The sequence below is a fragment of the Cariama cristata genome, unplaced genomic scaffold (assembly GCF_000690535.1).
Source record: "Cariama cristata isolate BGI_N322 unplaced genomic scaffold, ASM69053v1 scaffold9595, whole genome shotgun sequence".
Taxonomy (NCBI): Eukaryota; Metazoa; Chordata; class Aves; order Cariamiformes; family Cariamidae; genus Cariama; species Cariama cristata.
In genome coordinates this window covers 74,313-95,867 of record NW_009619669.1, presented here as the reverse complement: position 1 = coordinate 95,867, position 21,555 = coordinate 74,313, and the positions used below count along the sequence as shown (strand labels likewise).

Sequence of the window (21,555 nt, the reverse complement as noted above, 5' to 3'; positions counted from 1 at the left end):
TGCTGAAGGCCTGCAATTAGGGAAAACCCATACAGTTCAGTGAATGAAGTTTTCTCAGTAAAATCCACATAACTAGATGAAGTTATGACTGCATTTTGAGTGACAGTTACATAGGTCAGAGAAATGGAAAGACATAAGGGAACTTCTTCCAGCCTCTAGCCAGGGAGTAGTTCCAACCACTCCTTAAATATGCTCTCCTGCGTTTCGTTGGATTTGTTTTCTAAAATTGCTCAACCCCTGGGTTTTTATGTCTTTTCCCTTGGGGAATTGTTCTCTCTGATGGTCAAAAACAGAACAATTTTTGCTGTGCGCTAGGACGCTCATCAAAAGCAGGTAACATTGATAATCTTCCCCACCCAGTCAGGTGTGTGTTGATAGTGTTGGGTTTCAAAACACATAAAAGAAATCTACTGAACTCAGAAAGGAATTCAATGGGTGAAAGATGGTGCAATATCTGGTGTCCTCAAAAGCTAAGTGGTGGCGAGGACAGTTGCTGACAGTTAAATGGAAAATACTCAGCGTGTGCTAAGTTAAAATGTGCCAGCCTCTTTCCCCTCTTCCACCACCCCCTTTTTTGGATATAGACTCCTGGTGCTAGAAATGTTTCTGAGGCCCCTGGATGAGCAAACTGCATACTCGGGACAGAAATAGTTTTAACACAATAGTGCTCAGCAGCATCCCTCCCTGTCGTGCTCAGAGATTTATGATACCCAGAAAACTTGTTTCATTTAAGTAATTTGTGAACTACTTTATGGATAGACTTTGCCTTGCTTTTCCCCAAATCTCGGTTGCCGTCCTTCTAAAAAAAAAGATAAAAAAGAACAAGCATTGCAAACCTGTTGTCCAACAGCAAATTCTCTGAATACCACAGGGAACATGAATTACGCAAACACAGAGTTGCAAAAATCCAGGGCTTTTCCATACCCTTCTCTTTGGGGTGGGGTTGTTTCACCTCAACATTTTAGCTAAATAACCCTCAAAGCAATAAAATTCTTGCCCAGATATCCCAACCTATAATGTACTGACGAGCTGTTAAAATGACATCATTTGTCGTCACTACATCTGCATCTCACTATCTAGAAGCTGGTGGGAGAAGACACTTAGCAATCTCCAAAGCCACAGAAAATTCTTCTGTGCAGATGTTTTTCTGAATTTTTCCTCTCTTCCCTAAGTTCACTGAGTAAAGAGGACTTTGGGACAAACTGGCCCTAGATGAAACTCTCTTGTGCCATTTGACCTTACAAAGCAAAACACAGACACTGTACCATGATGGGAAGGAGGTCCATCAGCAGCAACAGAGGAGGCCAGAACTTGAACTTGGCTGCTGCCAAAGCTGTAGACAAACAATTTGCCAACTCTTGTCAGGCTCCATCGCTTCCCTGTTTGAAGAACAAATTACTTCTCAAGACCAGGCAGCAGCGTAACACTTCCTCCCAACACCATTCACAACAACCTGAGCTGGGCAGCAAGGCCAGTACCCACAAAGGTCCTTTGAACAGGGATTGTTCATGTAGTCTGAGCTGTAGGTCTTCTCCAGAGGAAGAATTCATAAAGCCTGTTTTCTCAGGACGTTTGGAAACCACTTTACAGAGAAGAGGTGCTTTTCCATGGTGGGAGAGACCACCATTGGCCAAAGCAAAATCCTGGGCTAAGAGGGCATCCATTTCATGCATTTTTCCGTATAGACTTGTAGTTCCTCCAAAGCCTCTCTTCTTTTGTGCATCAGTAGGCAATCCGGGAGATGCCATAAGGGCATTTGAAACCAAGGGCATATTATTAGAAAAAAGTGGGAATGGGCAACTGACAGACAGGGTGCATGGATTTCTTTCTGATTTAATGTGACACTGAATGCAGCCAGACTAAGATCCAGACCTAATCATTTGTCATTCACTCCAGCTTAACATTACCTCTGCTTAATGAGCACAGAGGGAATGCTCAGCAGTAATATCTTCAAGGAAATAATTTTGTTTGTGGAGCAGCTGCAAAGTGAATGATTCTTGATGGTTTTTTTTAAATGTCAGTGCAATTCATCACATACTTCAGTCTAGACAAGAAAGATGCCAGAAGATACTTCCACAGACTAAATAAGAAGCCCACCAATTCCTGCTCCATCTCCTATGTGCTCCTGCTGTAGTAGTGCATTAGAGCTACACCACAGCTACAGAAACAAGGGGGAAAGTCTCCTGTTGCAGAAGCAGCACAGAACCAATTTAATTTAAGCTTGATGGTTTCTCAGTTCCCAAAAGCATCAGTAAAGGCAGCACTCCCTACAGAGCTGAATGCTGCATGGAACTGAGGATCTGCAATCCAAAGCAGAGTCACCTGGGCTCTTGCACAAGAATTATTTCTGCTGTAGAATCCTTCAGGATGGTGGAAGAGCTTAAGAGCCATCTTTCCCCTCACTTCCCATCTGGCTGTGCCTCCTATGTTTTGGCTTTCAGAAGCTCAGAACAAAATTTAGCTTTCTAAGTGAGGAAAGAAGATGTCTAGTTAGTCTAGCAGGGGGCACTGGTGTGAAACCCAAGATGCACTTGCAGCCATCTCTAGGCAGGACAAAGCTGATGTGAGAAACTGCAGTATTTTGTAGCTCTAACTCATGCTGTAGGAGCCCCACCTCACTTCCTGCAAGCACACATAATTTAGAAAGGTAAATCAGCACTGAACGACAACAACTGGGCAACGAAGCTGGTGAAGGGCCTGGAGAAAAAGCCTTACGAGGAGCGGCTGAGGGAGCTGGGGTTGTTTAGTCTGGAGAAGAGGAGGCTGAGGGGAGACCTGATCGCCCTCTACAACTACCTGAAAGGAGGTTGTAGTGAGGTGGGGGTTGGGCTCTTCTCCCTAGTAATTAGCGATAGGACAAAAGGGAACGGTCTCAAGCTGCGCCAGGGGAGGTTCAGGCTTGACATTAGGAAGAACTTCTTCACTGTTAGAGTTGTTAGGCATTGGAACAGGCTCCCCAGGGAGGTGGTGGAGTCATTGTCCCTGGAGGTGTTCAAAAAATGTTTAGATGTGGTACTTCAAGACATGGTTTAGTAGCCATGGTGGCATCAGGTATACGGTTGGACTTGATGATCTTTGAGGTCTTTTCCAACCATAATGATTCTATGATCCTATGAACTACTGTTTGGAGTTTCCTTGGAAATGCCTAGTCCTGATGAAAGGTTCTGCAGAGAACTTATCTTTTTACTCTTCCCCAAGCCAAGAGCTGTATAAGCAGTGGCTATCCAAGCTCTCAGGAGGGAAGAGGATTCAAGAACCACATTTAGGGATGACAGGAGACAGTAGCATTCATGATCCACTGGGATATTGGCTCAGGTTCCTCACTTGTGAGGCTTGTATTTTCCAGTGTGTCTGAGGTGAAGTTGCCATGGAGTGGACTGGAATACAGTAAATCTTGCCTCCTGCATTGCAGGTTTGAGGCTGTGTTTGCTTCCATTTACCGAGCTAAACAAACATCAGCAGTTGGGATATCGTGTAGATAGTTAATGACCCACAGCGATGACGGGGACAGGAAGAGCAGCCTGCGCTGCGCTGAAACAAGATGCAGGTGCTTCTGTTTTGCATTCCAAATATATCCCCATTTGGGGCTGCATGTAGAGCTCCCAGACACCCATCTGTGAATAAGATTTAGGCAAATGAAAGTCCTACCAGTAATAGCCCAACCTTTGAGAGCAGATCAAAGGAGAGGTGAGTAGAGCTACAGCCCTGGAAACCCAACTATATGACTTGTATTTTACCTGACTCTTTCTATCTTAGCAAGGACAATGACAGGAATGAAATGGAAAAAGGAGGACTCTGAATACCTCCTGTGTGCATAATGAGTAGATTTAGGAATGCCAGAACAGTTTCTTCTCTGAAACATTTTAATTTTCTGGTCATTTGAGTTTCTGGAGTTGAAATGTAGCTTTTGAGGACACCACACAAGAAAAAAAAAGAAAAAAAAGAAAAAATCATACCAGTGCAAACCACACTTTGGCCTCAATAAAATCAAAATGTAAAGTATCTGACACAGGAAATAAGAAAGATATTGGAAAACAATGGAACCTGTGTGGAGTATCTTCTGTATTAGTAGATTGTATGAATTGACCTGCAAGTGTAAAGGAAGGAATGTCTAATTTCCAGGAAAGATCTCCTCTGAACTCCTGATCAGAATTTTAAAAAAAACTTTGTGAATTCTTCCTTGGAGAACAGCCACAGAGACTCCAGCCTAGGAGATCTGAACACACCCCAGGTCCTATGAGAAGGGTTCAGCCAGGCTAGTTCGCCAATCAGGTACCTCAGTTTGGTTTAGCTCCCCTACAGCATCCTAGTGAAGAAATTCCTTCTTCACAGGAAGAGTCATTCTGGCACCAGCTGCTGTACAGCGGTGGGCAGGAGGGTATAGGACTGCCCTCCAGGCTGTTTGGCCCTGGAGAAGTGATGTGCATGGCCCAGCTCCACACCCAGTCCCAGACGGATGGAGTCTGGAGTCCAAGGCAGTGGAGGAAGTGCAGTTCTTCTAGCTGTGCTGCCCAGCACTGCACCAGGGATGCCACATGGATGGTCCAGGTTACTCAGAACTTGACTTAAAGATGTTTCCATGGCATTGTACTTGCCTGTGTAGAGTCACCTTAGCACTTTCAACTCAATGGTCTTGCTGGAATCTAACATGTGAATTTGCAGCTTTTCTTTTTTTATCTCACTTACCTTGCTATTAGGGAATACCAAGTTGCAATCATGGACTTGTGTCTAACATTTTATATACAGCTTTATGAGAAAAAAGGGCAGATGCACAATTAAGGTGCCAAGATGCTTGAACAAGTATTCTCACTTCATGCAAGCAATTGACATCCTGAGTTATATTCATGAAACAGAGAATTGCATCCCGGGATGAAAAAGCTTTAACACTTTGAACTTCATCCTCCACTTGACTGATCTGCAGAAGCTAACTCTACTGTACATTTCTGATCAAGATTATTGCGCCCAAAAATCCCTGGGTAACCAAGAAGCTTCATTCATATCCAACAGTGGTTTTTATTCTGCTGCTTTCTGCGTCACACCAGAGAGCAGCCTCAGCAGAGAAAGGTGTTTGTTCCACTTGCTTTACAGAGGTGTTGTTTTAATGTTCTTTTCTGTGTCAACCTCATGTCGGTGCCTCTTGGCTCTTCTTCCTGACACAATCCAGATGAGTAAAGAACCCACCAGGACTCCAGCTACTGCAGCCACAATGACAGCCCAGTAGGGGACTGACGGTTCGGTTTTCTCCAAGTTGAGATCTGAATTTCGGAATCCACTATTTCTCAGCGTGGAAAGAAAGGGTTTCTCCTACAAAGGGAGAGCAAAGGTTTTACCGAACACAGACCACTCAACAGGCAGCGTTCAGACAATATGCCATCGCCCTTTCCCAGAGAGGAGCTGTCAAGTCTTTAGACAGACTATCAGCTGTTTCTGCCTTCTGTCTATCTTAGCCCAAGCTCTTTCCTGCTCTATTGACTGAAAGTTCCTAGAACAAAAAAAGGAGCCATCTCAGAATCAGGAGTGATGTCATCATTTCCAAATTTGTTCGCTACAGACAGGCAAACAGAAATACATAGATGCATTAAAACTGGCTTAAATGAGAGGCTTTCCACTACAGTGAGGGTAATTTTTTTTTGCTTTAAATCTTAAGTAGCTTTTTCAGTGTGTAACAAAACAGGGGTATATTTTAGCTATTTAAAGCCTTCACAAAGATATTCTTTTAAAGAACTTTACCAATAAGAAGAGAGGAGAAAAATAAAAGTAATTAATGGAGAGTATGGGTATCTTGGTCTTTACTTACTGGGTTTGGACACTTGAGTTTTGATCTGTCATGTGTAAAGTTGTTATAAGTCTGCTTTTCACCAACTCGCTCCAGCTGAAGAAGAGAAAAACAATAGTAAACATAATGATGACTTTTTTCCTCCTTAGATTCTCCTGACTTGATTAGTTACAACACTTTATCCAATCTTTTGGTGGCTGCAACAATGAAGAAATGTGGTAGAAGGTGCATCACAGGAAAGTTTCCAAACATTTTAACACTCATGAGCTAAAGACCTTGAGAATCTGATGTACTGTCTGCAGAAAAACTCCCTCAGGAAGCAAGGAACAGGACAAGCCTTTCTTCCTTTAGTACTCGGTGGTGGAGAAAATCACTCTAAATACCACATACTTTAATATTCTGCTAAAACAAAGTGGTTCACTATATACCCAGTTCTCCCACGTACACATCTCAAATGACAGTATAAACCACAAAGAAAAAAACCCCACATGGCAGATGTTAGTCATGTTACTTAGCACGTTACTGAAAGATGCTTAGGTGTCACAGTGGTGGAAGTGACTTCAAAAATGATGTAGAGTTACAGAGACCGGATGAGATGGTGCCAACCTTTACAGTCTTCACTTGGACAAGAAATTCCCTGGGAATTTTAGCTTTAGTTCACAAGATTGCAAGAAGTGAGTTAAATAGAGCCTTTTATATTATCAGTTGTCAGCTAAGTTGCAATGCTGACCACAGGCTCACTCGAGTCCCTTTCAAACTCAACACGAAGTATGTCCAGGCTAATGGCATAGTGTTTGTGGTTGGCTAGGAGTGTACATACCATCGGTTACCATAGTTAAACTAACGAGTAGAGGCTTGCTCAGTCATGTTAACTGAAGTGTTTACAACTGTGTATGGGCATGCCTAAAGTCATGACTTCAGGACTGGCCCATAGAGAACCGCAGAGCTGTCATCCAGCACTTCTGGGAATACAGCACAGAGGAATGCTGTTGCTTCTGCTGTTGTCCATATGTGCGTTTACTGTCCTCAAGTGATTAAAGTGTCAGCTGTATGCTGGAAAAGAAACAATACCATAACAAGCCCAACACAACACAGAGAAGACAAATTCTATTCATAAGATTCCCATAGGGAAACACTGGGAATACTTTCTCTATTTCAGTTTTAAAAAAAGAAAAAAATTAAAAAAAAATGAAATAGAGACTGAAAAATGTATATAGAGAGATGAACCACAGCAAAATGTGCCTGGGGAAGAGAAGAAAGCTAGCAAGCGGAGAGAAGATGAGAAGCAAAACAGAATGCCAAGTTTTGCTGGTTGTTGTGGGGTCCTGCTGGACTCATACAAAAGTCCTTATCACTTGGTCTGCCCTCCAGCTGATGTTGTGAAGACAGAATTTGGTAGTTTTGTTGCATCTTAAAGGGAACAGCTCAAATTCTGATGTTGTTATTTCTAAGATGTGTGGCTCACATCCTGTAGCATCCTGTCTGCAGTACGGCTGGTTATTTGTAGATAATTGTAACACTCCCTGTGCCAGGGCACTGGGTAAGGAGTCTGGCGCAGAGCCCAGACAAAGGATGATAAGGTGCAAAATTCTGTAGCCAGCCATGCTTGCTCCATCCCTATGCAATCTGTTCCTCAGGAGCATTAACTTCTGAGCTTTGAAGATGACAGTATCCCCAAGTCCACGAGCGTACGGGACAACTTCCAGAAGAAACACGCAGCTCCTCCAAAGCATGTGGCAAACATGGGGGAAGAACACAAGCTAAACACACTGTCTGTGTGCTCTTCTCCTGGGCCAGAGGACTGATGAGCAGGTTTTGGGAACAGTGGGGGCCCCTTAAGACTACAGAGTCCTCTGACTTCAGAGAGAAGGAGCATGCTTTGCTTTGCATGAAGCATAAAGGGCAAAGAACATTATGGTGAGAGAGAAGCTCCTTAAGCCGTCCCCGTCCCTGCATACCCACGCAGCGGCCAGGCACAGTCTGGCCCTTTATGTGTACTGACAAGAATCCATGTCATTTGGCCGTAAGCCTACAGCCTGCTGAGCTTTTCAGGGAACAGGGAAACAATACGGCCTTACAGTAAGCTTGCACAGCCTCGCCGTACATGGACTGCGAGTGAAAAGCAGGGATGTGTTACAAGAACTAGATTTAAAGAGTAAACAGTAAAATCTTCACTTGGCATAGACTGACAGATCTCTGCGGAAGGGAATAGTTGTGCTTCGCATCAGTAAGAACCTGATCCCCACCACCCCAGTAGAAAGCTTTGTGTCAATATCCTTACGTGTGTAGGAAAAGAATGACAGTCTGGACAGAATAAAACTCCAGTGGCATAGAAAAAGAACTGATGGTGATTCAGGAATAAGTAATGGCCAATAGGAACACCACGTGGCAACAGAAACCCAATTTAAGGCTACCATATGTCCAGGTACTGTCTCTTCTTCTTCAAACCCGCAGTCATGCTCAAGTTGAATGTTTTTCTACATTTGCCTGGGGTTTCTGGGTCACCATTAGGCCTGTTTGAGCTATGAAGCACGATGAAGCCTACCAGACTGCTGTCATCTGGAGTCCCAGACAGGGAAGCCTGACAGAAAACAGGCAGATTTGCTGCGCATGCACAAATCAATTACTCAGAGCATGTGCATGCACTGTGTGTCTGCTGCTTTCTATAACCCAGGACCTACAGTTTATATGCTATACTGGGCAGCTGCACAGATTTCTGCCCTGCATTTCCCAATCCTTATGCTAAAGTTCATTCAGGAGTATCCTGTAAGTTTCTTATCTTGCTCAAGTTTCTACTTAAAAGGAAAAGAAATTCCCCTCGATTTATGCTTGTTTCTTCTACAAACTAAGGTTTCTGCTAGCACAATGTGTTTGGGTACTGGTGTTTATGAGACAAGAGGAGGAAATGTTGCTGTGGCATGAAAATACTATAGTCTTCCTTCCAACATGGGAAACATCACAGTACTGAAAGCAACTGTGACTTTGCAGTTATCAAGTCCAGCTCTTACACACTGTTCCAGCACTAATCAAAAGGTACCATTTCGCCCCAAATGACAGAAGGAATGCAAGCAGAGACATCATAGGTGTGATTTCAGCCCCCCATTGATTTCAGTGACTCTACTAGAATTGCCTCAGATACTGGAGTGGGTGGTACAACATGTCCATGCTATTAATGGCAGCAAAAATTCAATCACGTATGTTTTCCTAATAAATCTAACAGAATTTGCTGAAGAAGGGCAAGCTCATTCAACAGACATTTTCAGGAAACCTACAGGACTGAATGTTTAACTAGGCTGAATTTTTGCTTTAATGCAAGTTATCTACCAAATCAGAAGGGAATTTTTCGTTACATTAAAAATCTCAGGATTCCTCATTTTGAATGAGCAGTGACTTACACAAGATGATCCCTTTGGATTGTGTTCCTAAGCAATGCAAACTGAGAAGGGTCTCAGACTTGAGCAGCCCCCCTCTTAGAAACATAGAATCATTTAGGTTGGTGAAGAAATTTTTCCAATCTAAACCTCCCCTGGTGCAACTTGAGGCTATTTCCTCTTGTCCTGAGATATCAATTTTATTTCTTGCTTACTGTTTTGTTTCAAACACATTTCTCATGATGTTTTTTAGGGACTGCTGCCACAAACACATACGGATCTAGGTTGTAACCTCTTACCATATTATTCCAGAGAGCCGTGGCCATCTCAGCATAGCCTCTTGCACTGAAGTGAAAGCAGTCTGTAGCAAAGAAACTCAGATCCGGCTTGTTGTTCTGCGATAAAAGCAAAAACATATTTCTCAGGACATTTTAACCTTTGAGTTCTGATATAGTATATCTAATAGTGTATCGTACTTGGCATATCCACTTCACAATTTTGGTATCTTCCTAAAGGCAATATGCTCAATATTTTGACACTGCAAATAAACTTAAGTACTGCTAACTGTAGGCTGATCACTGCATCTTGAGACTTTCTGTGTAATGCAGCCTGCTCAACTTCACACAGCCATTTTCATAATAAACCAAAAGTTATCGTTAAGCCCACAGTCACAGCTCTTACATGGACACTGCCATTGACCAACACCCTGCCTTGGGCAGACTGATAGAAAACCTGCTTATTCTTGCTTGTTAAACTTCCATAACTCAGACTTATCACCTTTCAGGTGTTGAAATTTGTGCTGAATTTCAGGCAACATTAAAAATTGTGGGCTTATCCAGCTGTGTCAAATATCTGTCTCAGAGAGAATTTGCCTCATCACTACCTGTATGGCGGCCATTCTTTGGACTTGAAGGGTACCAGAACAAAATGGGGATCATATGACAAGAGGATCAGTATTATGCAAAACTGGGTGGTTTTGACCAGGATTCATGTTGAATATTTGTATCCCTAACTACACAGCATACATAATGCTAAGGCTGGAGAAAAGAAGGAGAATCAGTGTTTGGCTTCAAAGGCAGCTGCCTGTTTCCAGGCTGGGATGAGCCAGGCAGGCAAGTGCTGGTCTCTGTATGAAGGAAACCTGAACATATTCCGTAACCTAGATCAGAAGAAAATTGGCATGAATACCAACCAAGCCCCTAACAGGGGAAGCAACATGCAATTTAGAGGAAGCCAGAGGGTGCTTAGGTTTAATATGTGCACACTACGAATGTCTCCTAAAACCATTTTGATTCACAGGCAGCACCGTCTTTCCTGTCTTCTCCTCTGTCACTCTTATCGCACGTTCCACCCTCTGCTGCTAGACTGTGCAAAGAGAAGAAAACACAGTCCTTGTGGTATGGATCTTACTGACTTAGAGAAATCGAGATACTGGTCCTTGCATAATGGGAAAGAAAAACAGGACTCACACTATTCAGGGGCACCAATGTGTTTCGGAAAAACGGCTGCATGACAACTGCAAAGTCCTCACGCTTTTCGTACCGACCGCTGTTGATCAGCTGTAAGGCTTCAGCCTGTATGGAGTTTAATGATTGGAAACAGAAGAGTTACTTACAAGGTTCATCTAACATTTATCAGCTATCAAAAACATGCATATTACACTTCTTTCAACATAAGAAGCCATAAATTATTACTTTTTAATTTACATCCAGCTGAATTTGATTTACATCCAGCTGAATAGTATAAAGCGGTCCAGAAAACAGCTAAGAAAATAATTTGGTTCATGTAATGAAGAGATTTTCATGAGGAAAATGCACAGAAACTAGGATAATTTGAAATGTAAAGTTGCTTAATAAAAAAAAAAAAAAAAGTAGTTCGTACCTTACTAATAGAAATTAATGCTGCACAATTGCAATGAGATTAAAATTTACAGAGAATTAAAAAAAAAGGAATAAGGCCAAAATTTTTAGAAGTGACAAATTACTTCAGAATTCCAACTTGAAACTGAAGTCTGCTTGATTTTTCAGAAAGGCATGCTTGGAGTAAAATAAAACTTAAGCATTGAAAAATTACCTGCCACTTTTGAAAACCACAGCCACAGACATTCATACAGATAATAACAACATCTTATTGTTACTTGCCAGCTTATGGGTATAAACTGTAATGCTTCTCGTCATATCTCAAAAGATTCCTGATCCCACTTCCTTAGTTAAGGAAAATGTCCCCTCTAGTAGATTTATACGAGTATTTTCCAAGATGGATTTTTTGAGCTTTGTCAGATTCATTAGACAACATCCACTGCCAGAGCAGAGCACTGGAGAACATAATATGATCTGATACAGTTATTCCTGTGTTCATAAGAATAATGATGGAAAAAGCTTCTGCTCCAATGGCTATTTATATCCTTTGTTAATTTTGAGTGAATCTTATGCCCAAGGCTATGAAAAAATTATTCTCAGATAGCAGGTTGCCCACGGTAAGCTATCTGTGTGCACGCTCTCAGCCTGTGGCAAAAGAAAGGAGTATCAGGTTGGTTTAGTTCACTTTTTTTGCTAGGAGTTACCACAAAACAGCTGATGCAAGGTAATTTGTCACCCTTGCGGTGACGTGTTAATTCATGTGAGCTATTCATTGGATTCATAGCGGACAAACACGTATCAACAAAACAGCCATCATCAGTAACTCCTTTTCAGCTGTTGAAACAGCAGCTGGAAACAGAATGAGTGTCGATCTGCCTCCAGCTCAGAACCGAGGTCAAATCCCAGGGCAGTGTGGAAAAACTTGCACTGCTGCTAACTGGTTAGCTGGGTAGGGTTTTAATTAGACTGTAGTCAAGCTGTTTCCCAGTCATCCCTTTCTGTCCTGCTGAGGATAAGCATGAGAGGAAGGGCAGTGAGAGAAGCCACATAAAAAGAGACAAGTGAAGTTGACCAGTTATATCAGATCTTTACAGCTACACTACAGGTATTACCTGAAAATCTCTGTTAACTCTCTTAATCTCTTGTAGTTCAGAAGAATTTTCCTCAGGGTTTAAGAAACATGGGCAAACATTCCTTCAGGGAAAGAAATACTAGAATTAAAAGCCAATTTAGAATAGCCTATGCAATTCTTCAGCAACGTGTGTCTGCTTCAAGGAGTTCAGGATAGGTGCTCAAAGCTCACATGCAGAAGGAGAGCCACGTCGCTAGCTTGGAAATGGACAGATACTTCACCAAAAAAAATCCCTACTGACTTAGTTTTCAAAGTGGACACCTGTCACAGCTGGTAAGAGCTGCAGGATCCACAACTCGAGTCAAACACAAAAGCATTTAATATGCCACGCGTTAGCAGGAAATCACACAGAATAAAAAAACCTAAACACTCCATATAGGCTTAGAGCAGATTTTCAGAAATCTGGGAGTTTAAAGGTAGAAAAGACAAATTGCTCATTTAGTCTGACTCCTTAAACCACTGTGTTTTATTCTGTTACCTCCATATCAAGAGGTAATAACTTGTGCTTCACTAAAATGCATCCTTTAAGAATGTGCTTGGAATGAATATGAAGACATCAAGCAAGACAGTCAATTCGTTATCTTCCCTTCTAGTGTGGTCCAGTAGTTAACCGCTTCTATTACTAAAAATCTGTGCCCAACTTCATTTGAATTTGTTATGCATCGGCTTCCAACCACTGGTCTTTGTTATACCTTTCTCTGCTAAAGAGCCTTTTCATATCCGTACTGACTCTTGTAAAGTCACTGCTGCTTTCTAAAACAAGTCCCTCAGTCATCTTTGAGTATGGATTTTGGTCTCCTCCATTAGGTGTGAAAAGCAGTTCCCGCTTCCGCAGTCTGCTGTCTGCAGCCCAGCCTGCACCGCAGGTAATGCAGCATGAATACACGGAGAGGCGTCAGGGATGTCAGCCTGTGCTGACCAGTGAAAGGCTGGGTGAAAAAGCCTGCGAAGTTCAGTAGTGTGCCAATTACATACGGATTTGTGCTGTGACATGCTGCTTTAGAGCTCAGAAGAAAAGTGACAACCCTGCTATCTAGATGCACATGCTTTTTAGCTCAAGTATTGGAAGAAGTAATAGGAATTTGATGGGAACTAGTACATCAGGGAAAGGCTGCAATGAAAGTAGCTTGGAAAGTTCAGTGTGGATGTCTGAATTTAGACTGAGTCAAAAAAAATAGCACTTTAAAGGCAAAGACCTGTTTTGCTCACTTACTTTGCTGTCAAAGCGCACCCTGAAGAGCTTGCTGCAATCTGACGCAGTCCAGAAATCTCTAGTATCTCCACCATGTTGACAAAGACTCTTGGGAGCTGCAGGGATTATCATAACCAGACATACCAAGTCACAGAACATGATACCACTACAAAGTGAGAAAGAAGTGCCACTCGTAGGTCAGGGAGTCAGTGCAAACTGCACCGACTGCAACCAACGGCATGTGCAAAGATGATGGATAAAGGCAGGGGGAGGGAGACGTACAGTGGATGTCAGCCAAAAAAAAGTCCGGCAGCTAGTACAAACTGGCTGAAACACCATTTCACTCCCTGGGGCATTTCCATTTTCTCTAGGGTAAGTGAAACTTTGTCCAGTTGGTTTACCCAACAAAACTGGCAGTAGGGTCTTACTATGTTTGGTCCACAGCAAAAGATACTGTGAAACACGCAGTTTTCCTAAAACTGCAGCCCACTTTCTCAGGGCATTATCTAATACAGTTGTTGAAATGCAGCGTTGAGGAGCGGTCTGACTCCCACTGTTTGGAAGATGACCTTGTACGAAACAATCACTGACAGTCTGTCAGAGGTGAGAAAACATTGGTGTGCTTGCCAGGAACACAGCTTGCTAGCTTATCTTAAAAGCTTACCTCCTCATAGAAAATATCCAGAGTGTCCTGAAGGTGTTTTACATACTTTTGCACTGAATAGGTTTCCTATGTAATTAAGAGGAAAAAAAAAAATTTGGATCAGTCTTCTTTCAGGAACGAAGTAGTTTAAATGTTTCGCCTGAACAAAGGACTCCACAGACTCTCTAGTTGCAAGGTGGTCCATGAGAAGATACACTGACTCGATGCTGGGTTTTGCCTTTATTGGCAGATATATTTTCAGATCAAGAGGTTTACTGCCGCATGTACACAGGTTATATAGTGCTTGCGTTTCTATGTCGCTAATATATTCCCTTAATCTCTGTAGAAAATCTGGAGGTACGTAACAGTTCTTGGCAGAGTCTTTGCCTGATGAATGACTACATAAATCACGTTTTTAGATTCCATGTTGTCTTTTATGGGGCCCAGACCAGACAAGTTTGCCTTATGAACAGAGCAATACTTTTTATTTTTTTAAACTGCCAATCTGGGGAAATTGATGTGGAGGCAGTCAGGCCTCACAAAACCCACAGACAAAATAACTTTGTGACTGTAGTTATAGAGGTGAAGCTGTCGGGGTGAAGGCTCCACGCAGCAGCCTCTAAAGGAAAAAGAGCAAAATTGAGAGAACAGTCCCCGGTCATTTCAACAACCTGGGGTCCAGACCCCCAGTCTGCGCTACAGGAACCTTTTCAGAGGGGATGACCACTGACAGCTAGATAAAAGACATCTTTTTCACTATAAACTGATGTTGTTTCTTTTGGTGTCATTCTGAAGCAAGAATCAGGCATCCTCAGTTATTATTGCATAGAGACACTTTCCAGAATAAAACTTCACTTGTGTCCCCATAACAACATGCCTAAGACACCATGCTGTCTTGATTGCTTTGTCCAGTTAAGCTGGGAGAGCTCTTCAGTTTATCCTTTGGTGTTTTGTTCAATGTGGGGAAGGCTCCTTGGTTCTTAAATAATGCATTACTCTAGAGCTGCAGTGCCCCGATATTAAAAGCTGTGCACTTGTTTCTAATACAATACAGATGAAAGGAACAGGACTTCTAAGTGCTTTTTAAACAAAGAGGAACTTTGGCTCACAGAGAGAAAGGTTATAATTCCAGGGCTGGTCACCTGCCAAGTGCCTGGATAAGCATGCCTAATTCAGAGATACAAACCTTGTCCAAGCAGTACTGGCATAGGTCGTTGCCTCCAATAAAGACAGTGATCAGCTTCCAGTCTTGCTTGAAGTTAATTTTCTAGTGGCACATAAAATAAATGGATTGCAGCGTCCATTGCTTAGGCATGCAGAGGTAATATTCACAAATGGGGCTAAACCGGGGTACAGGCAACGTGGCAGAACAGAGAAAGGAGGCATGCTGAGTTAAGTTGGCAAAAGAAACGCATCTGTCCAGGGGGAAAATGTCAACTGTTTGCTAGTCTAGCTGCAATTTACCTCGGCTTTTGCAAGGAAATTCCCTTCAGCAGACAAGATCTGTCAGGGTAGCCGAGCATGGAAATGTGTCTGTGGCAGCAAGCGTCCCTAAGTGACTGTTAGCTTCAGTATAGGGATGGACAGGAGAGATTTGCCAGCCGTGGCTGAACACTGCAGGCAGCATGGGGACAAAGCAGCGTGGGAGTGGATGCTGGAGTGACTCATGAAGCTGTGGAACTGGAGCTGCTGGGGATCCCTGCCAGCTGGGAAAGTATTACCCCACGACCAGGAGGGACGAGGGGTGCCCCAGGGAACAGACAGCTGGATTAAAATAGAAGAGTCCAGGAGGTTGGTGACTTCACTGAGCTCATGTAAGGGCAGCTGCAGCATCCACGTCACCGCAAGCTAACAATAGGCGCTGCTGAGAGCTGGATCTCATAAAAACATTTTGTAACGTTCAGTACAAAGAAAGGAATCAAAGGCAACTATTTTTAGCATGGTGCGTTTACATAACAAACATCTGCGAAAGGACCCCACAAATAGAGGGAGGGCCTAGGAATCACCCACAGGTCTGAATTCTCCTCCTTAACCAGCACTTTGCTCGAAAAGCCTTTCATGAAGAGGCAAAGTGTGGCAGGGACTTCCCCCCTCCCCTTTTAAACGGTGCATAAAAAGCAGTGAATAAAACAAAGCTTTAGAGCCACATACTATTTTATTGAAGAGCCACGCCAGCTCTCTTCACTCTGCCAAACAATTGGTAGTGCAGAGTAACTGACAGTGGGGCGAGCATGCAGCATCCATCAAGAGTGCTGGCACGGAGAGACACATGCTTTGACAAATCCTGCTTATTCAGTACCTTCCTTTCCCATTCAGCCTAAGCCAAGGAGCACCAGGCACTCCCATTCCCTTACAGGGTGCTCTCCCTGAACCAACAGCTCACACCCAGACAGTCATCCATTCAAATTCAGCCAACACTTGAGGAAGGGCAGCCCTGGTTTTCCCCCAGATTTCCTCCCCCCATCCCAAACCGCAGCAGCAGCCACTGAATTCAAAGTGAGTTGCCCTTTTGGTGCCCTTTGTAGCCCTCCGTAGAGCTGGCACAGCAGGCTGGTCCACAATGCTAGATCCCCTACTAATTCCCTAAAAGCTTGTGGCGTGACAGGGATTCACCCAACCCTGAGGTTTCTGGCCACCAATTAATCACTTGCCTGTTCCAAACCAGAATTTTAGAGGGCTTAATCTCCTGGGCAGACTTCAGCTGACCCCCTTCCCAGTACTGCCATTTCCCAGACCCAAGAGTAAATAGTGCAGTTCATGTTGGGCACCAGGTGCCTGCTCCAGCAATTTTACACTCGATCTTTACGACTGCCACTTTGAATGCTGCTGCTCAACTAAGCAGTCCTGTGATCTCCCCAGAGTTTTCAGATCTCTCCTCTTCCTCGCTACCATCCTTACAACTCTTGGCTGCACCGCACCCTACATTACTCTCTGCCTTGTGTGTTTGCAGCTTACCTGCATAGATTTGTATAGGTAAATTATAGTCTCCTAAAGGCTAATCCCTGGCACACTCATCTTGGAAAGCACACCACAGACAAGGATGCTGACTTTTCTTCCATCTTCACTACTCAAGCATCCCATCAATTAAAGTCATCTCCCAGAGACCACAGAAGCACTGAGGGGTGGCCCAAGTTCCACTTACCGAGCTGCTTCTCATTAGCTCCACCAATTCACGTGCTTGGGCTGACATATTGCTAGAGAGAGAGGACAGAAGCATTTTAGATGCATGCTCTGAAAGCACATCACGTTCTTGATCTCCCACTCCTCGTTACAGGGAATCTTAGGATCAGCAGAAATCAGTACAAGGAAAATGATGCTTCAAAAGGAGGAGCAAACATAGAAGGACCAAGATCAACAGCAGTTGCACAAGTGAATAATCTGATTCGACAGAGCTTCATCTAGGGTGGCTGCCAAGTGGCAGGGAACTGGGATGAATTCTTCCCATCTCAGAGTTGGCTTAAGTGAGTTTTGTTTGGAGAAAACCACTAATGCCCAGATCCACAGAGACATTTAGTTGCATAACTCCCTTTGAAATATAGAGGGGGAGTTTGGTGCTTACACAGAAGCTGGGCACCTAACCAGCCTTCCTGATCCTATCTTACATTCCTATGGCTTGTCTTATGGCTGGAAGATGACGCTTACACTTTGGAACTGCCAGGCTGGGGAGTCTCAAGTGCAGCTCTGGGCAGGGTGCAACGTCCGTGGCTGAAGCACAAACCGTGCTGAGACACCAGCTGGAAACTTGAGCTCCTGATATACTAGAATAAGACTGTGCTTGAGCTAATAAGCCCTGCCTCTCTCCAGTACCTACACAAATGCGGTTACATTATTTGAACTCCCAGAACTATATTGATCGCCCTGAGTCTTTGCTCAGGGCACCCATGAGGTATTTAGTAGCTACACAGGCTTTGCTAGCTATCCTGAAACTCTCTTGTAGTAATTTTAATGATTTCTTTTCACGCAATACCTGCCTTTCTCCTTTCCCTTAATAGGCTGCCCGGAGAAGTGACTGAGTCACCGTTCCCAGAGGTATTTAAAGGATGTTTAGGTGTGGCACTTAGGGATATGGTTTAGTGGTGGACTTGGCAGTGTTAGGTTAATGGCTGGACTCAATGATCTTAAAGGTCTTTTTCAACCTAAATGATTCTATGACCATTAAAGGTGTCACAGAAAGTCTTGGAAACAAAATCCCTGAGTACCCATACAGCAGGCACAGTGTATGCAATACAAACTCTTGCACATTTTGGTTCTTAACAGACTAGTAGAGTTTTTCTTCAGGAAAAGAAAGAAATTAACTCCCAACTTCTCTTTCTATTTTCTTTGCACTGGAAACATGCATAGTTTTTAATGCCATTAGGGTAGCAGTGGGCTTCTATTTGTTAGTTTGAGGCACATTTCCCGGAAATCAAGGAATAAACAAGAGATGCTTATGAATTTTTTCTCATTACAGATATGGCGTGACAGTGAATCAGGGACCTGCATACCAAAGGCTGGGCAGAAAAAGGCACTAGTAGAATCAGAAGCATAACTAAGGCCTTGACTCAGAAATTCTGGGCAGAAGTCAAATAAAGAAAAGAAGTTTCTCTCTGTCTCTAATTTAGAAAAAAATACAAATGAATCCTCCAAATACTGAATTTAAAAAAATAATTTAAAAAAACCCCACTTTTAAAAACATCAGATCACAGAAACATGCTCAGTACAAGTAGTACATCAGTATTAACTCAACCTTAACATGCACTTCAAAGATAATCTGCCAGTCTATCAGTTCTCACCCCTTTGCCCTTTCTTGGTTGCGATTGTGCTTACCGTGCTGTGGTGCCTCTCTCTGCAACGTTGAATCCAGCTGTTTCCTTAGAGTTGCCAGTGGAGAAGCCAAAGAGGTTTGGATTGAATTTTTTCAAGATATCTTAAAAAGAAAAAAACCACAGCGTTTAACCGTCCACAGTACAACCGTCAGCGTTGCCTCTTGCAGAAGCGCAAGTCCATCGAGCAGTGAGCATATGGACCTGGGTTTCACCCTCATTCACTGTGACCTTACAGAAGCTATAGACACACCTGCTTTGGAGACTCTATAGTTACTGTCCGAACTTCAGCACTGCAACTATTTCTTTCTGTGGCCTTGAGGAGTCAGAGTCTGGCAGCCCAGGAGACGCACAGGTCCCAGCCAACTCAGCAGTCTTGAATTTGAGTGTCAAAGTAAACATGGCTACTTTCCTTCATGTACCAGGCACAGATGCTCTGAATATGGCCCTCTACTACCCACTCCTGCAGCTACCCATCAAGATAATATTTATTGCAGAGAAGTGAATTTTATTCACATTTCTAGATTTCATCGAAACCCTCAGTGGGGAAGCGTGATGTCTGAAAACTTTTATTGTTACTGTGTCTGTAGTGCTGTCTGAAAGCTCTTTATAGAGTTTCATTTATAATGCATAAATGAAATGTGCCTTCTATTTTTCTTTAAACACAGCAATGTGTGTGGTACAAGATAAAGCATATCGGGTTTTATTACCAACAATGTCAGGTATTGTCGAACTGCTCCACAGCATGGGTCACATACAAATAGATGAACCGTTGTGAACCAAGTCCCTTCCAATTTATGGTCACACTGACCACTTAATGGTTTCTATGGCAACTACAGGGACCAATTACACAGAACACTAGGACAAGAAATTTACAGTATTTTTAGATTTTTTTCAGTGCAACGTAGCAACTCGAAATCATCAGGAGGAACCGTAGCCTTGTCAACAACCCTAGCTAGATGGACCACTAATTGTTTCATAAACCTTCATTTGCCCACAGCCATTACAGTCAGCCACTGGAAAGCACAAAATTAAATAAGAGAAGAGCAGATCTGCTGTGAACTTCTGTCACCTTCAGCAGATTTACTCCTAATCACTTCTGTCAAAAGGACGATACAATCACATGCAGATCCTGTGATGTGGAGGGGCTGAATCAACTTTACAGCTAGTCAGGTCAGTCTGGGTTTCAGCTGTGACTCACATGAACTGCTCATACCCACAATAGATGGGCATCCCTCACTGTTCACAAGGAAAGCATGACCGTTTCCAGATGTTTCCTAGCATCCACTTAGACTACCTTCAGAGTAATACTTGCCTTTTGCTTTTCTCACATTGATTTTCCAGGATACTCACTGGGTAAAGTAGTCTGGATCTCCAGGGTCCCATCACCTCCAATACTACAAAGGGAAAGAACAAAATCGCCAAGTAGGGTTAATCCTGCAACCATCTGTCTTATTGTCACCATATGTTGCAGCAGCAGCCGCCCAGGAAAGGGGTGAAAAAAGAAACAGACAAACCAACCTGACACCGCCCCCCCCCCAACTTCAAACAGGACTGAGGAAATAAACCACAAGAATTCACGGAAAGTACTGAAAGGAAAGTTCACATTAAATCAAGCAGGGCATCAGTGAACATAGAAGCTATGCCTCCAGACTGGGAATAGAGCATACTGAGAGACTGGATTTTTCATATGGACATGCTGGGATGCCCATCATAGAAAGGCATATTTCCTCACCAAAGTTGCTCCATGTGACCTTGCTGAAGGTACATTTGAGTGCAGTTATGCATAGAAGAGAGACTGCGTTAAATTCTCATTAGCCACCTATCTGCAATTCTGCATGGCTGATTATGAGAAGAGCCTCTGCCTCTACCATTCAAAACCTGTCTGTGTGCATAGCCAATGCATTCTTATACCACTTCTGTTAGCCTCTCCTGAAGATATCTATGCCTGCAGGTACATACAAGGGGGGAAGAAAGGATGAAGAAAAGAAGGTATACATGCACACACCTATCTACCGTACTTCTGCCTGTATGAAGCAGGCAGTTTCCTTCCACTCTAGCACGGGTACTGAGATTCACACCCACTCTGACACGTATCATCTTTGTCCACTTTGCAATAGCAAAGATGTTTGGGACATCTTTGTTAAATATGAATGCAGTACTCTCACCATGTTTGTGCCAATCCACACTCACCCAGACTCTCCAGCATTAGACACTGCGTTAGATAATCACAGCAACAGCAATATTTTGAAAAAAATCCAGAGGGACTAGCAGGAGGCTAAAAGAATTCACTCATATTAATCATCCAGTACTGTCAGACACACAGGACCATGTTTGTAGCAGTCAGGTCTAGTTAAAAAAAAAAAAAAAAAAGAAGGCGCAAGCTGCAAAACCCCCACAAGAATCACTCCCTTTTTATTCCAGTCCTGACTGCTCCAATCCTTACCAGCAATACTTGCTCTCAGCATCCTACCCCTGCATTTACATACTTAAGTATGTAAATACATAACCAGGTGACCCACACATTTAACTGTGTCTCTGCATGAAAATAGAGAAAGAGAAAATCGAGCATTTTTACCTCCAGGAAAGTCCCCTCCAGTCTGTTTGTAGGTCAGTTGCTTTGGCTCCTACTGCAGTCTGGAAAGGGTGGAAAGAATAATTTATAAAATACTAGAAGAAAAAAGTGCTACAATTTAGGTGAGACAGACATCGTGATTTGAAAGTACAGAAGGATTTTGGTAACTTTACTCTGCATCCAGCCAAGCCTTTGCAATATCCCA

General features: G+C 43.1%; 1 protein-coding gene across 1 annotated transcript; it reads right to left on the bottom strand.

Moving 5' to 3' along the window:
• Positions 1–5,082: 5,082 nt before the first annotated feature.
• On the bottom strand, positions 5,083–12,232 carry PLB1 (phospholipase B1). Its single transcript, XM_009701336.1, has 5 exons — positions 12,119–12,232; positions 10,617–10,721; positions 9,447–9,542; positions 5,798–5,872; positions 5,083–5,304 (listed from the first exon to the last, which is right to left on the bottom strand). Exons 2-5 carry the CDS (start codon positions 10,656–10,658, stop codon positions 5,083–5,085), a joined length of 435 nt encoding a protein of 144 aa, XP_009699638.1. The 5' UTR covers positions 10,659–10,721; positions 12,119–12,232.
• Positions 12,233–21,555: the final 9,323 nt, after the last annotated feature.